General features: G+C 35.4%; 2 protein-coding genes across 2 annotated transcripts; both read left to right on the top strand.

The window, feature by feature from the left end:
* The first annotated feature begins 6,997 nt into the window (after positions 1-6,997).
* On the top strand, positions 6,998-9,284 carry fgf19 (fibroblast growth factor 19). The gene is made up of 3 exons (XM_083559521.1): positions 6,998-7,392; positions 7,703-7,806; positions 8,474-9,284. The coding sequence occupies exons 1-3, from the start codon at positions 7,206-7,208 to the stop codon at positions 8,786-8,788; spliced, it is 606 nt and encodes a 201-aa protein (XP_083415647.1). The 5' UTR covers positions 6,998-7,205; the 3' UTR covers positions 8,789-9,284.
* A 2,335-nt stretch (positions 9,285-11,619) lies between these two features.
* lto1 (LTO1 maturation factor of ABCE1) lies at positions 11,620-15,354 on the top strand. The gene is made up of 5 exons (XM_083559633.1): positions 11,620-11,819; positions 13,006-13,111; positions 13,191-13,261; positions 13,371-13,488; positions 14,075-15,354. Exons 1-5 carry the CDS (start codon positions 11,755-11,757, stop codon positions 14,144-14,146), a joined length of 432 nt encoding a protein of 143 aa, XP_083415759.1. The 5' UTR covers positions 11,620-11,754; the 3' UTR covers positions 14,147-15,354.
* The last annotated feature ends 292 nt before the right edge of the window (positions 15,355-15,646 follow it).

Below are 15,646 nucleotides of genomic sequence, written 5' to 3' on the forward strand. Positions count from 1 at the left end.
TAATAGACAGCAAATACAGATGAAAATGTTTAGTATATTTAAAATGAACAATAAGTTTAATGAAATTGTAAGGTCTTGCAAAACTGAAGATTACAAAAGACCAAGCAACAGATCTGTGCCCTCTTATTTTTGTGCCCTCTTTTCTGGGCAAATAAGAGTGATCTCAAACCATTCATCTCAATATATGTGTTCTGTAATGCTTTTCTACATAACATAATTGTAAAAAGCAGATATTTAAGTTGCTGTAGGCTTCATATCAACTAAAACCAGTCTCAGGCATGGGCAGTATTTATTACACGTGTATTTCAAATACGTATTTCAAATATAAAAGATAATTAGTATTTGATAGGGTTGATGAAAATTGCTTAATATTGTGTATCAAAATACTTTAATGTTTTGTAGTTTTGTAGTTTTAAAATACAGTAAAATACTTTGTAAGAAGTCTACATGATGACCATAAAAACGCAGCCTCTGATATGGGCCTACTCAGCACTTTGCCCAGACTTGTTGGGATCAGAAAAGAAAATTGAACCATATGGAAGAAGGTGGTCAAGGTAAGAAGCATGCAGACTGCCAGCTTTCAAATCCAATGATTGATAAATAAATATTTGATTGATGAATATTGTACCCTAATTGAAGTAGCTGCTTAGTAGGTTAATGATTTTGCAGACCATCGCATGAATGAACTGCCTGACACATAATATATTATATTTATGATTAACAATCAAATTATTAATTTGTTAGAAACTAGTTGCTATGAATGCAAGTGCCATTAGTTGTCTTCTTATGAATGACTTGTTTGTCATTGAGTCAGTGTTGCTGTTGTAAAGTAACCCTTCATTACCAAACACCAAGCAACTAAATTAGGATACAATTATGAGTCCTTTTGCAAGCTATTAAACATTGGCTGTTGGCTGCTTTAAAACTAATCTTCATCTGGGAGATCATAGGTAAATGTATGTGAATATTTTATCTGTTAACTAGTTGCATATGTCAGATTAATTGAATGACTCAGCCAGAGAAAAGCTGTTGCTATCAAACATTGTTTACTTATTCAACTGAGTCAGTGTAATGGTGAAGGAGATCGAATAGACCAATTGATGGAAGGTTTGTGAAGATGTATCTTTGCCCAAGCGTGACCAGTCTGATCTTTATCTTCTTATCACTTTTATCAATACGGTGTCTCTACCCATAAGACACTGTTTTGTTTATTGTTTTTTGCACTATTCTGTGTAATCTGTGGTATTGAATGTAAACATTATTAGATGCTCTTGACCTATATCTGATTTTATATATTGCAGATTTTATATATTATAGATTTTAAAACAATTATGGGAACCAAATCAGGGAAAATGATTATTGTAAATCATTTCTTTACCCTGAAATGCCTATTTTACTGTTTCCATAAGCAACATATAAACCAGGACATTTGGCAATAGGGTATTTGTACCATTAATTGGTAACGCGGTATTGTTCAGACTGCAGGCGCTGCTGTTCATGGAGAGGTATGTTTTGCATGTTGTTGCAGATGCAGAGAAGAGGGATACTGATGTCTCTGGCAGCACAGCCTAAGGGCTGTATTTAGAGTGTTTTTTACCTTGCGCTCTCTTTCAAGGGCCAGCTGCAAGGTGTCTCTTTGGGACAATCCAGATGTTTGCTCATAAAGACAAGGCACTTCAAATGGCTGTGAACATCCTAACCAGCTCATTCACTGTGAATTGTGCTTAAAGTTGTACACTGGGACAGGGGAAACAACGCGGAGCCTTTCCCTGTAATCATGCAGCTGGCTGTTGTAGGGGTTGAAGCAGGCCTGCCATTCACTTTCCACATGACATCTCCAGGCAAGAAGGCAGAGCTCAGAAACTACCAAATAGCTTTAATAGCAGAGCTTTCCCTTGGGAACTTGAACTTGAACTCAGAGGTAACTTGATATACAAACACACAGCTGTTGAGCTTTAAAGCTTTGAGTTTCTTTATTAAAAGCTAATATTCTGATTAAATGCTGATATTCTGATAATGACATAAATGGTTTTTACAGTTTTAGTTTGAAACACAGTATTTCTCAAGAAAGATTCACAAGAAAAGGAATGGTTTTAGCTCGAACACAAACAAGTAAGTTCAAAAACACAAGTTAATGCAAGACATTAAAGAACTAGAAGAGCAAATAAAGCACCCTGAATTTGGCAGTAATCCTGACAGCCATTAGCCTATGCACTTTAAAGACTGAGAGAGAAAGAGGCTTTCACATGGTTTTAATCAAAGTAGCACCAACAAAGTCGATCACAGCACAACGAAGAACAAGAGACATCCTAGTCAAAACACGGCTTTGAGCTTCAAAGTGAATGCTGAGTGCCTGCATACACAGCCCTGATGAGGCATTGGTGAGGGAACATGCAAGCAAATCAGAAGACTAATCAGTCCCTTAACAGCCTACACAGACAGTCTGCTGAGTGTGCATGTGGGTCTAGTCAATGAGCACAACGAGATGTACAGCAGGATGAATAAGTGTGTATGGTATGGTAGAAAGACTTTTATACCTGGGTTTTTTTTAATCAGTGGATGTGATGTTATTTGTCACTGTGATCTGACTGAAATTTCCACAAGAGGGCAACAGATAGACATTTGTTTGCTTACAAGGTGGCCTTAAAGACATAGGCCACCTCTTAAACTTCTGAACTTATTAGGCCCATTTATATGCACTATTCATGCATGGTGTATTTTATTACAAGTAAAAATAATTGCGCATTCCATTGAGAATGTGATTTTATAGTTGAAAAGCCAACTGTTTTCCACCCATCCCAACCCCATGCACCCCCCCCTCCATTTTGTGCCTGTTTACAATTGTATTTTATTATTTTTATTTCTTAATAGTATAACACTTTGTACATAGTTGAATGTTTGATAAACAATGTTCCATATCAAAGTTTATGATCAGGATTTACAATCAGGCAGTGCTAAAGTGCTAAAGTGAAGCAGTCTCTTGTTTTTATGCACCAAAAGGTTTGGAACGCATTACGAATAAAAAATTTTCAGGCTTCATCTATGACTATAAACAAGGGAGAAAAAAGGAAAAAAAAAAAGCTAAAAGCTTTTTTAAAAGTTTGTTTTATATTTACAGAATATTTTACTTCTATTTTCACACATTTATTTTAATATGTGATGATTGTGTTTAATTATAATGAAATAATATGTGTATGTATGTATGTATGTATGTTTATATGTATGCAGTAATCCCCGTTTATTGCGGTGGTTACGTTCCAAGGCCGCCCACGATAAACGAAAAACTGTAAAGAGAATGCTATTTTATGTATACAGTACTGTACTGTATTAACATTTTAATTCATTTTATAATAAATAATTATATTTTGATTAATAAATTGCATTATCGTGCTATCCGCAAGAGACCAGGAACAGCAAAACAAAATTGTTATGTGGCAAATGCAATTTCGCAATGTTTTAATATATTTTAAGAAGGGAATATGGTCATTTGGAAGTTGATGGCTGCAATATCTCAAAACATGGGCTACAAATGGGGATAGAGTAACAAAAGGTTGGAAAAGTAATTGTGGAACATTTTCCAACTTCATAGGTTAATTGCCAGTAACATGATTGGATATAAAAAGAGTACCCTAGAGTGTCTGTCAGAAGTAAAAATAGGCATAGATTCACAAAACCAAAGCTAAAAATTGCATTTACAGACTGTGGAACAATTTCACAATAATGTTCCTAAACATAAAACTGCAAAGACAAAATAGCTCATCATCTACAGTACATAATAGCTTCAAAAGATTCTGAGAAGTCGGAGAAAGGGACACTGATATACTGCATATAGCCTCTATTGCAACAGCATTGCTCCGTAGTAGAAAGTTGACGTACTTAACTGGCCTGCCTGTAGTACTGACCTTTCATCAATTGAAAACATTTAGCGCATTATGAAATAAAAAAATATATATATAATTAAGTCCCAGAACTGTTGAGCACCTAGAATCTTGTATTAGACAAAAATGGGACAGTATTTCTCTCTACCAACTGGTCTCCTCAGTTCACAGACATATATGGACTGTTGTTAAAAAAGATGGGATGCTACACAGTGGTAAGCATGGCCCTGTCCAAACATGTTTAAGACGTTGCAGCTATCAAATCCAAAATGACCATATTATTTCCTTAAAATTTTACATTTCCTTAGTTTAAACTTTTGTTTTCTATGTTTCTATTGTGTGTAAAAAAAAAAGGGTTCATTTGCAAATCATTGCATTCTGCTTTTATTTACATTATACAGAGCGTCCCAATTTTTGGGGAATTGGAGTTGCAAATAAAGCCCAACCATCAGTGCCAACAAATGAACCTGCTCAATTCCCCAGGCTTCTGTGTGAAATAAGAACCTGTCTAGTTTAAAAGGCATTTATTCTGTTTTAAATGCAAAATCTGCAATGTCTAATTTCATGAATTATCTGACCCTCAAAAATCGACCCAAAAGTAAACATCCAGTATGACTGTTTGTTTTAAAGATGATCTTTTGACATCACTACATCACTGTGTACTCTAATAAACTGATATAATGGTGCAAGACTTATGCTAAATGCATTCCAGAGTATATATGTATCCCATACAATATTGGGTAATATAATGTAAATAGATTGCACTCTTATTTTACTAGTTTGTACTATTGCTTGAAACACCACAGACAGGAAACAACCTCATCATAACCTTTAAACCTACAGAACACTATTGCACAAGCGATTACAAACAGATGGATTTGTACTCTAAGGCCTCCATGAGATTGGAGAGGGCTAACATTTTTCATGAATGGACTAAGATCATGAGAGGAAAGAGGCTGAACAATGAAAAGCAATCCATATAAATGCATGAATAAATGCATTGACTTGCCTTTACCAGCGTTAGTACGATTCCTCAATGACAGCATAGGTCAACACTGTCATGACACTTTCACATTTCAGACAGGATCAAGACAAAATATATATGATGTCACTAGATGATGAAATAATCAGCAGTTTTCAATGAAATGACTGAAATTTCCAGCAAAGGAAATGATTCATTCTATTGAGCATGAATGAATAGAATGTCATTATATATCACTTGAAAAAAAAAAAACTTCAGTAGTCAGTGAAATTTATTTTCGATAAGCTAATAAAGACAGCATTATGCATTGGTGGAAGTAATAAAAACAACCTTAAACTGGCACAGAGGGCCTAACCTTAACTCTAACTAAGTAATTTGTTTTCTGAGTAAGAGAGACATAATCAAAAAGTAAATCCTACTCTATTTACTCGCTTATTCAAAATAATGCTGGCTTTCATCTAATTCTAATCTAATGTTTATATCATTGGACCTTTATTTTTAAGTCCCAATTGCTGCAGAACAATGGTAATTTCCATTGTTGTATCATCAAATTAGAATCATCTTCTTGGCTGCTTAGTCACTATGCAACTACATCAGATCTGTATGCTCTGATAATGTCTAAGCAATGAAAAAAACTCTTCAGATTTCTCCCACCTCTTTTCAGACCCCACCAACCTAACAACAAGGTTCTGACCACAAAGATTTGGGTTCTTCTTTACAGATGCTAGTGAAATACTAGACACTGCAACTCAGTGGCCTGTTGTGAATGATGTGCACACCATTAAGTAGACCATATTTCAATTCTCAAAATACATTTTACTAGTTCTACTACTAGGACTGCTAGACCATGGCATAGCCCCATCTTTGCTAAATGTGTATTTTGTCAATCATCACTGCATGCAGAGGTGTGCAGTAGAATTGCGATTACAGTAGGACAGTAGATCAGTACTACTGTCAGATACAAAGCTCACAGATAACGAAAGGTACCAGCATTGTTTTAAGAAAGGAAAAAACTCTAAAGTTTTAAAAGGCACAGCTGCCCCACATTTCAGTGTTCTGTCCTGATCTTGGATTAGATTACATTCAATTAGATTAGAATACACTCTGTGTAGAGGTAAATCATATTACTCCTAGGTGTAAATGAGTGGGTAAATGAAGATTGGTGATGGACTGGTATCCCATCCAGGGTGTATTTCTACTTCATGTTGAGCATTCTAGAGATTCCCTGTGGCCCTGATCAGGATAAAGGTGTTACTGTTACTGAGTAAATCCAGTTATGTATTATATGAACCCCAGTGACATGGAAAAGTAAATGTTGGTACCTCTTAAGAGTGTATTTGGCAGCCTTATATTATTATAGCGCGCCATCTACCGACTCTGATTTACAATGACAGTTGATTGTTACTGGAGATTCTGCCGGACACCATATGGCGCGAATAAGAATTAGAATAATATTTATAGAAATTCTATCATCAACATCATTACACAAATTGTGGAATTCATACAACGCATTAATAGGTAAAAACCTACAAGATTTTTCATAACTGAACAACGAAAACTGAACAGTTTGTTCAGAGAGAATTTTCTTGAATGGGAATGCTTCTGTAAGTGCAGGCTACTGTTTAACCTTGTTAAACTTGCAAACTAAACTCGACGTACTAGAGGTCCCGAGAATTCATTAAAAAATTAAGGGCGAGGGGGAAAGGGGGAAAGGACGCACTATCTGTTTAAGGTGACCTGCTGGTGGTGTGTGTTCACCAGATCCCATCCGCTCACACGCAGGCCTGTACTTTAGCCCTGCAGGGGGAGGTTCATTTTCACGTCTGCGTGCAATGCTCGTAGCAATTCATTTACCTCTCTTATAGAAGCCAATTTACCTTTACATCTTAATTTATACATTAATTATTTCTTCGTGTCATTCTTTCATTCATTCGGCATTTTTTCTTTCTCGTCCATACGTCTAAGACACTAAAGAGTACAAATTACAGTTTTCGTCATAAATATGGTTTAACGTCCAAAGGATTTAACGTCCAAAGGACCCTGTAACCATGGTTTGTGTGTGTGTGTGTGTGTGTGTGTGTGTGTGTGTGTGTGTGTGTGTGTGTGTGTGCGTGTGTGCGTGCGTGCGCGCCCTCGCAGCCCAAACCTCACCATCTGTTGGATGTCCAGAAGGTGTGTTATGATCCTGTTCGCAGAAACTGCCAAAAGGGCTTATCGATTGAACTGATAAAGAAGAGCATTTAAGAGGCCAGATGTGCGAGGTCAAAACAAACAAAAAAACCCACACAACCGACTAGCACAAGCGAAAAGTCGCGCGCATCAGGCACCAGTCCTGCACATTGAACATGCAGCTCGTCGTTGTGTTTAGCTCGTGCTGGATTGCCGTCGCATTGGCAGACTCTGGGCCGCATCTGGCCAATGACTGGGGAGAACCTGTCCGCCTTAGGCACCTGTACGCGACGAGACCCGGCCTGCACCTCCAGATCAGCAAAGATGGGAAAATCGGCGGATCTCACGTGCAAAGCTCGCACAGTGAGTACTAAAATAACATGTACCCAGTGTATTTATTACAACTGCCTAAAACTAACGCAACAGTATGGTCATATATATTTAATTTGGTTGATCATAATGTGTAGCCAAGAAGCGCATAATTTCATTTGCGCATCATTAAATGTTCTATTTCAGTGCGTATTTAGGCATGTTAGACGTTCGAGTGGGCGAAATCTATATAATCATTTCGTGGACGTATCTCAGATATCGTGGATAATTCTATAACTTTTTCAGTGGTAGGGATTTAATCCGAGGTGCATAAAATAAACCGTATTGTTTTTTTTTTTTTCAGGTTTGGTGGAGATTCGCACCGTGGAAACAGGCTGCGTGGTTATTAGAGGTGTCGCGAGCTCACATTATCTCTGTATGGAGGCCAACGGCAAGCTTTATGGTTCGGTGAGGCTTTTATACAACTTGTATTTATTTCCATAGCCTGTGATTTGACTACAACGATAAACGTGCAATTCCTGGTAATACTCATTATTTGAGGAAGTATAAAAAAGAATGTAATCTTGCATCGGATGTTTTTTTTTTTAGTTCAACATTTACTTTCCAAAAGTTAATTCCTCCAACTAAACACCTGCATCATCATGTAAATAATAAACGTAGACATGATCAATATCCCTAGATTTAAAGTTTTACCATGCCTTTTGTTCTGGGGGAATTGAAAAACGTTCTAATTATGATAGTGGATCAGTTAAAACATATTTATATATTAACATCCAAACTAATCCTGGTCGTGGTCAATTTCAATCCTAAACCAAATTTAACATCCCTTATTCATCCTACATATAGATGCAAGTATACATTTTATGGAACTGTTTTAATTTTTAAAGATGATATTACAAAATTGTCCAAACATGCTTTGTGACGTCATTTTGCTACCTTTGTCCTGTGCTCGGTTACAAAGTTAAAGGCTGAATGAAATGGAACATACTCTTAACCCTGGTCCCTGTATTTGCAAGACAAACACCCATTTAAGAATGTAAAGTGAGCACACGACTGATATGTTCATTGTATATGACAATTACTGACTGTTTATTTATTTTATTTCTTTCAATAGCACATTTATATAAAAGAGGACTGCTCTTTTCATGAACAAATTATGCCAGATGGCTACAACATCTACATCTCGGGGAAACATGGAACCCTTGTAAGCTTGGGTGGTGGAAAGAACCGACGTCAAAATGCTCTCTCTCAGTTCCTGCCCTTGCTCAATACGCTGCCACAGGAGCCTACAGAGTACAATGTGAGAAAAGTGCATTCTCCAGTTGACCCAGAACAGGATCTTCATTTGGGCATACAAGTAGACAGCATGGAATCCTTTGGGAGGATCTCCCAGATTGTCATTCAAAGCCCGAGCTTCAACAAAAGATGAGTAGAGTTCAAAGTTTCCCAAAGATGTGACTTATGCAGAGGCAAGAGGCTGAACGGAACCAGCTCTATCTGAAAGCAGAGCCCAGATGACCAAAAGAACTTGGAGAAAAAGAAGGATAAGGTTTCCCAAAGATCATTATTAACCCCAGATTGTACGGGTGGATTACACAGAATACGCTTCAAAATATGGATCACTCCAAATTGCAAATGCTGAGGCTCAAAGAAAAGTGTGAGCAGCTTAATAGGGTTATTTATTTCTGGAATTAATATTCACTGTTGTCTCTGTATCTTGTAGTAAATTCTTTTTTTATTGTGCACTTGTATCTACTGTGAACCTTTTTTTTATTTGTTGTATTTATCAGAGGCTGAACTTCTGTTAAATTTAAAATCTCTGATAAAGTCTGGCTTCATTATTATTAAAAAAATTCTTATGAGAAAAGCTTTTGATTGAAAAGAATGCAAAATACACAACGCTTGTCATGGGTTATTTTAATCTATCTATCTATCTATCTATCTATCTATCTATCTATCTATCTATCTATCTATCTATCTATCTATCTATCTATCTATCTATCTATATATATATATATATATATATATATATATTATACAGAGTCCACAATCTGTATAAACTATACAATGGCACATAATACTGCATTCTCGTGCAGTATTTTTAAGGGATAAGGCATAAAGGGTTTTTTAAAGGGATACATAATTTGACAGAGTTCCACACAATGGCACTGTATGAAAGTGTGCTTCAAATGAGGGCACATTTGCATATTGACATTTTGTAACAAAAGTCTAATACCTCACATCACAATGCATTATTAGTTAATTATATATTCTAGATTCTATCTTACATACTCTACAATGAATTGAGATTTCAGTATATTGAAAATATATTTGTTTATTGAATCTCCACCTTGTCTATGATTTCCCGCCATAATTAAACAACCCACAATTTTTCTTGAAAGAAAAGAAATATAGCAATGGTATTTATTTTTACTTTCAACAACAGGCAGATACTATGAATTTGGAAAGCATGAAAGCATCAGTATATTATAAAATTGTATGACAGTAATGAACCCATTAAAATACATTTTATCTTACAATGCTGGCTTTTGAACTAAGAATTATTTTAATGTAAAACCCAAGGTAAAAGCACAGTTCAACACACATGCAATAAATGAATCATTGCATCATTTAACTATACTGTAGCTGTGAGGTATTTCATCCCTTTAACCCCAAACATTCATCTATTAGATTTTTTCACTTTTCCTCTCTCCGCTTACTATATGATAAGTCTATCTAACCTGAAAACATGCATGAAAACGATACAATTCCCTAACAATATTTGAAATAAATGGATGATCATTATTGTTATAGTAGCTTTGTGTTGTCTTATTTACACTAATTATGTAAATATTTGTAATTCACGCAACAAGGTCTAGTTAAAGCATTTGTCAATATTTGTAACTTAAACTTTTTGGGGTTAGCTTCTTGTTTGACCTTTTTTGGCCACACTTTTACACTACATTTATTTATTACATAAATCATGTCATGTTACATTTATCATGCGGTTTCTTTTTTTCTTTCCAACCAACAACCTGTATGTCTTTCCTTACCTTATCCATAAGATACCTTGGTCTTCCTCTTTTCCTCCTTCCTGGCGGCTCCATCCTCAGCATTCTCCTACCGATATACTCCATGTCCCTCTTTTGCACATGTCCAAACCATCTCTATTGCGCCTTCCTCACCTTCTCCCAAAAACGTCATACATGCGTTGTCCCTCTAATAAACTTGTTTTTTAATCCTGTCCATCGTCGTCACCCCCAATTAAAATTTTGGCATCTTCAGCTCTGCTACCTCCAGCTCCACCTCCTGTCTTTTACTCAATGCCACTGTCTCTAAACCATACAACATCGCAGGTTTCACCACAGTCCTATTAAATTTCCCTTTCACTTTTGCAGATACTTTTCTATCACAAATCACTCCTGCCATCACTCTTCTCCACCCACTCAACCCTGCCTGCACTCTTTTCCTCAATTTAAGTAACAGACTCTCCATTACTTATTGCACTGTTGACACCAGGTACTATTATCTCATTTAGTAACATAGGATTTGACCTTCGTTATTCAAAACAGATTTGTTTTCCCCCATTAGAGCTGATGTGCCAGTATACCTAAATTCATACTATCTATATAATAGGCAAAAGAAACCCGTTATGTCTTCAAAATAATTATATCTCGAAAATGTATGACACAGAGCACCCTCCATGTGTATAACCCGTAACTAATTACCTGGAAAAGACTTCCATGCCATTTAGTGGTGTTATTGCTCCCTCTAGTGGTGAGATATTTGAACTACATTTGCACTTTAAATACAGGCCATTATTTTAGATTATTTCAGATCTGATACCCAATTTAATAATAATAATAATAATAATAATAATAATAATAATAATAATAATAATAATAATAATAATAATTATTATTATTATTATTAATAATAATAATAATTATTATTATAATTATAATTATTATTATTATTATTATTATTATTATTATTATTACTAAAAACATTTTTGAAATATCAATTCTGAACATTTTTGAATTTGAAAGCTTATTTCTTGTTTAATAAATATTTTACTATATACTTAAAATACACCACAGTATGTCCCGTGTTGCAGGTTCTAAAGAAAAAAAAATCAATAGTATTTGGGTATAGAATCAACTCCAAGTCAACTCCAACTCTATCGACCTCTGGAATTGGATTTAGTTCCGAGACCACTTGAATGTACATGTAGTGTTGCTTTGCACCAGAAGGGGGCGATAACCACGAGCTGTTACAAGCATGAATCAAGAAGAAGTCGCCCTACCGGAAGACAGTAGTTAATTTAGCCTTGTCGTAGGTATTCAGTTGCTAACTAAAATATCAGGATAAATACAACATTTTTATTTTATCAAAATGGCAGGTATATCGCAAAGTGTTACGGACGACTTGTTCGACTCGATTATAATGGCAGACGACAGGTAAAACAAAAACAATTGCCTTTGAACTAACGAGCTATCAGTGTTTCTTTGAATCAGTAAGATATTTCCAGAGGTTTCTACAACACAATACTAAAAAAAAACTATTTTCGTTTTGTCTCATATTTATTGCCTAGCATAAGTATATAAATAGCCAAAATAGTAATTTGGCTACTTAGACACATCTAAACTTATTTAAAAAAAAACAACACTCTTGCCGTAACCCGAACTCTGGCCCTAATTCTATCTTTAACCCTAACTATAGCCCAAACCCAAACTCTCCCAAACCGTGTCTCTAGCCCTAATCCTATATTTAATCCCAACTCTAGCAATAACCCATAGTCTAGCCTTAACCATAAACCTAACACTAACCCTTTCTTAAGATCTAACCCTATCTCTGGTTATAACAATAACTCTAACCCTAATCCTATCTTATGCCTTAACACTAACTCTAGTCATAACCCTTACTCTAGCCCTAATAATATCTTTTAATTAAACATTAGTCTTAGCCCTAACTTTATCTCTAGCCATAACCCTATCTCAAGCTATAAACCTAACTCCAGCCCAAATCCTATCTTGAAGTCAAACTCTAGTCTTAGCCCTATCTCTAGCCCAGACTCATCTCTAACCCTAATCATAGTTCCATTGTTCCCTACAGTTATTGGAACTTTTGCTTTGCTAAAAACGGTCAATTATGACTTCTCTACCTTTAAAATAATGAACATTTGCTTCCTATATATTTTTTCAAAACTGATTTGTTAAATGGCTTTACTTCATATGCCATTTATTTATTTATCTATCAGAATGGTGTAGAAGATACAATTTATTTATTTATAAATTTTTTATTTATTTATTATTTTTAACTGGAGCCTATTCCAGGAATACTGGGAGCTTGGTAAGAGTACACACCCATGTACATAGTAAGTCTAGGAGGAAACCGATGCCATTTGGGGAAAAATGTAAGAAACTTAACTCGGACAGAAACCTGAGCTCAGGAGTGAATCAGGGATCCAGATCTGTGAGATGGCATTGCTATCTACTGTACAACCAAGCCATTAAAAATCATATACTGTAAATTGCAAAGCCTGCACCACCCCTAATATTTTTTCTCTGATCTCTTTAACATTTTACATGTTTAGGGCTCTGATGTTATAATTACGGGATGCACATATTTTTTTCATGGATGCAGGTTCCATGTAGATGGATATCATAAAGGATTTGAGGAAGGAATGCAACAAGGATTCATTGAGGGCCGAAACCATGGGATGCTTCATGGTGCCAAACTCTCAGCTGAGGTGTGCATAATTACATCACATACCACAACTTTTTTTTTTTTTTTTTTTTGTTTTTTTAAACCACAACTTATTATTTTAGGTTTCTTTTTATCATGGGTTTGCACTCACTTGGAAATGTCTCCTGAAAAACACTGAAGATGTTAAAGCAAAGTAAGCCATTTGTTTCCAAATCTTTGTTTCCATTTAGACCAGGTCACTTTTCTGTATGTCCTGTACCTTTGTGGAAAAAAAGACATTCTGAGTCGGATTGTTTTCCCAGGAAACGACTGAAAGCTGTTGAGACTTTGGATGCAATGATCCAGACTTTTCCATATGAAGACCCACAGTATGAGAACCTCCAGGAAAACATGGAAAGAGTGAGGGCCAAGTTTAGACAGGTAGAGCACTTACTAATTTACTTCAAGTCATATAAATAAATGTTGTGTGGAAACAGTGACTCAGTAAAATACAGTACAAAAGTGTTGCAGCTATAATGCTAACAAAACATACAGTCGCCACACATTTGAAGACGCTAGCCATACTTTAATAATGTCTTTATGCGCAACAAGAGAACACCATAGCTTGAAGTGTTCCTAAATGTTAGCCAAAGTCAAAATCCTTTATCACCAGAGAAATTGTCAAGATGGTAGAAGCAGTTTATGTGCTTCATGTTTAACATTTTTCATAGTCTGTATATCATAAGCTTGTTATACTGGATTTTTCTTAGCCTAGTTAATTGGAACTCTGGGAATTGCCAGCATATTCCTGGACTGAGCAAAATTAATCTTAGATTTGTGAGGAGACTAGCTGCTAAATTTGTAAATAGTTTGCTCCTGGATGAAACATTGTATATATCAAAGTAACATTAGGTAAGACAGAAAAATACAGAGTATGTTTATTTGCCCAATTTTACTGCATGCAATACTTTGTGTATGTGACAAGAAATTTGTATTTGAAAATTGGCAAAACATTTTTCTGTCATAGGTGTGTTCTTTACTCAGCGTGACTGCAGATTTTCGTGAGTATGTGTCTGGATCAGAAGGAATGTCATTCTGAACAACTGCTGAGCTGAACTATTTTCTGAGGTTTGGATCACAAGTCGTCTTTGACTCGCAGCACACCGAAAAAGAGAGAGAGACGTGCTGTTGTGTTGTATATGCAGGCATGTCCAGTGAACAGTGGGAATGTTTTTGGAAATGTAATGCTGTGGGGTTAATGTTTGACATTCCTTGTTACATTACAGTGAATATGCAAGGAAATAAGTCAGGGACTAATCCTGGGATAGTCCTTTTTAGAAGGTTGGTATATCCTGATCTCTGATCAATAACTGGTTGAATTTGGCTTTCTGGTAGATTTTGTCCTCATGTGCATGAACACCATCTGGTGGTTAAGTTGGAGAAAACAGCCACCATCAGACATTTTTATGTTCATGGATGCATATCTCTACCTGCTGGTGCAGATCAGAACTAGATTGACTTTCAATCCTGGGTAATGCTGACTGAATCAACACATATACAGCATTCCATCCATATTTCACTCAGCAGTGTCTTGGTTCTTATTAACAAGTGCAATAAAGAAGTGTAATGATCAGAGATGTGAGATATTCAGAAAAATATTTTATGCAAGATTGCTAGTTTGCATTAATTGCTACACTTGGCAAGAAGCTTTGATCAAATAATAATATAATAACTACATAAACGAGGAATTAAACATGGTGCATGTTAGAAAAATATAAATCAACTGGATGGTGCATTGTTAGCACATCCCGATGTGTTTAATCCTGTTAAACGACATCGATTTGCCAAAAAAATTAAATATTTGATTTATTACAAAACATGATGCCACTTTTTTTTCCCCCATCAATGTCTAGTTCACTTTGAAGTTGTGAAATACCCAAACTTATGCTAGATCCTGTTATCATTAAGATAATGAAACTTGAATGAATGAGACAAAAAAAATATTTCACCCATATAAAGCACTGAAATTTAAGACTTCTTTCAAATTAATATGCTTAATAAATGTTGTTAGAGAAAACTTCACCTTATCAACAATTACACCACAATTTCTTTTTTTAATCTGTCAATGTGGCACATCCACTATACAAGATGTAATGAATATTGAAACTGATTAGAATTGCAGTTGGTACGACTGTAAAGAAAATTAATTTATACCTGTTCAGTCTGATTTGAGAATGCAACCATGCTTTGTTGTAAATGTGTGCAATTGTTTACATAATAAAAAAAAAAATGAATGCTTGGAATTAATTCAGTTTTTCATCTGCTAAATAGTTTGTCAACCAAGTTAGTTTTCTATAGTCTTGCGCTTTCTAAAGTTTTGCAGTAAAGAACTGAAACCTGTATTCTAATATATTTTTATTTCTTTGGAAATTCTTCTCTCCTCATCTTTTGTCGTAAAATGCTGCCATAAAAGGTTCAAAGGTATCTTAGATTTCAGTAGAAGTGCCGCCATGCTGGATCATTAGTTTCTTCAATTCCCACCAGAGAACGAGTGTGATTTTTATCATGCGAATGCTTACACCTGCTCTTGGCCTAAATC

Source organism: Silurus aristotelis (assembly GCF_946808225.1).
Source record: "Silurus aristotelis genome assembly, chromosome: 13".
Lineage (NCBI taxonomy): Eukaryota > Metazoa > Chordata > Actinopteri > Siluriformes > Siluridae > Silurus > Silurus aristotelis.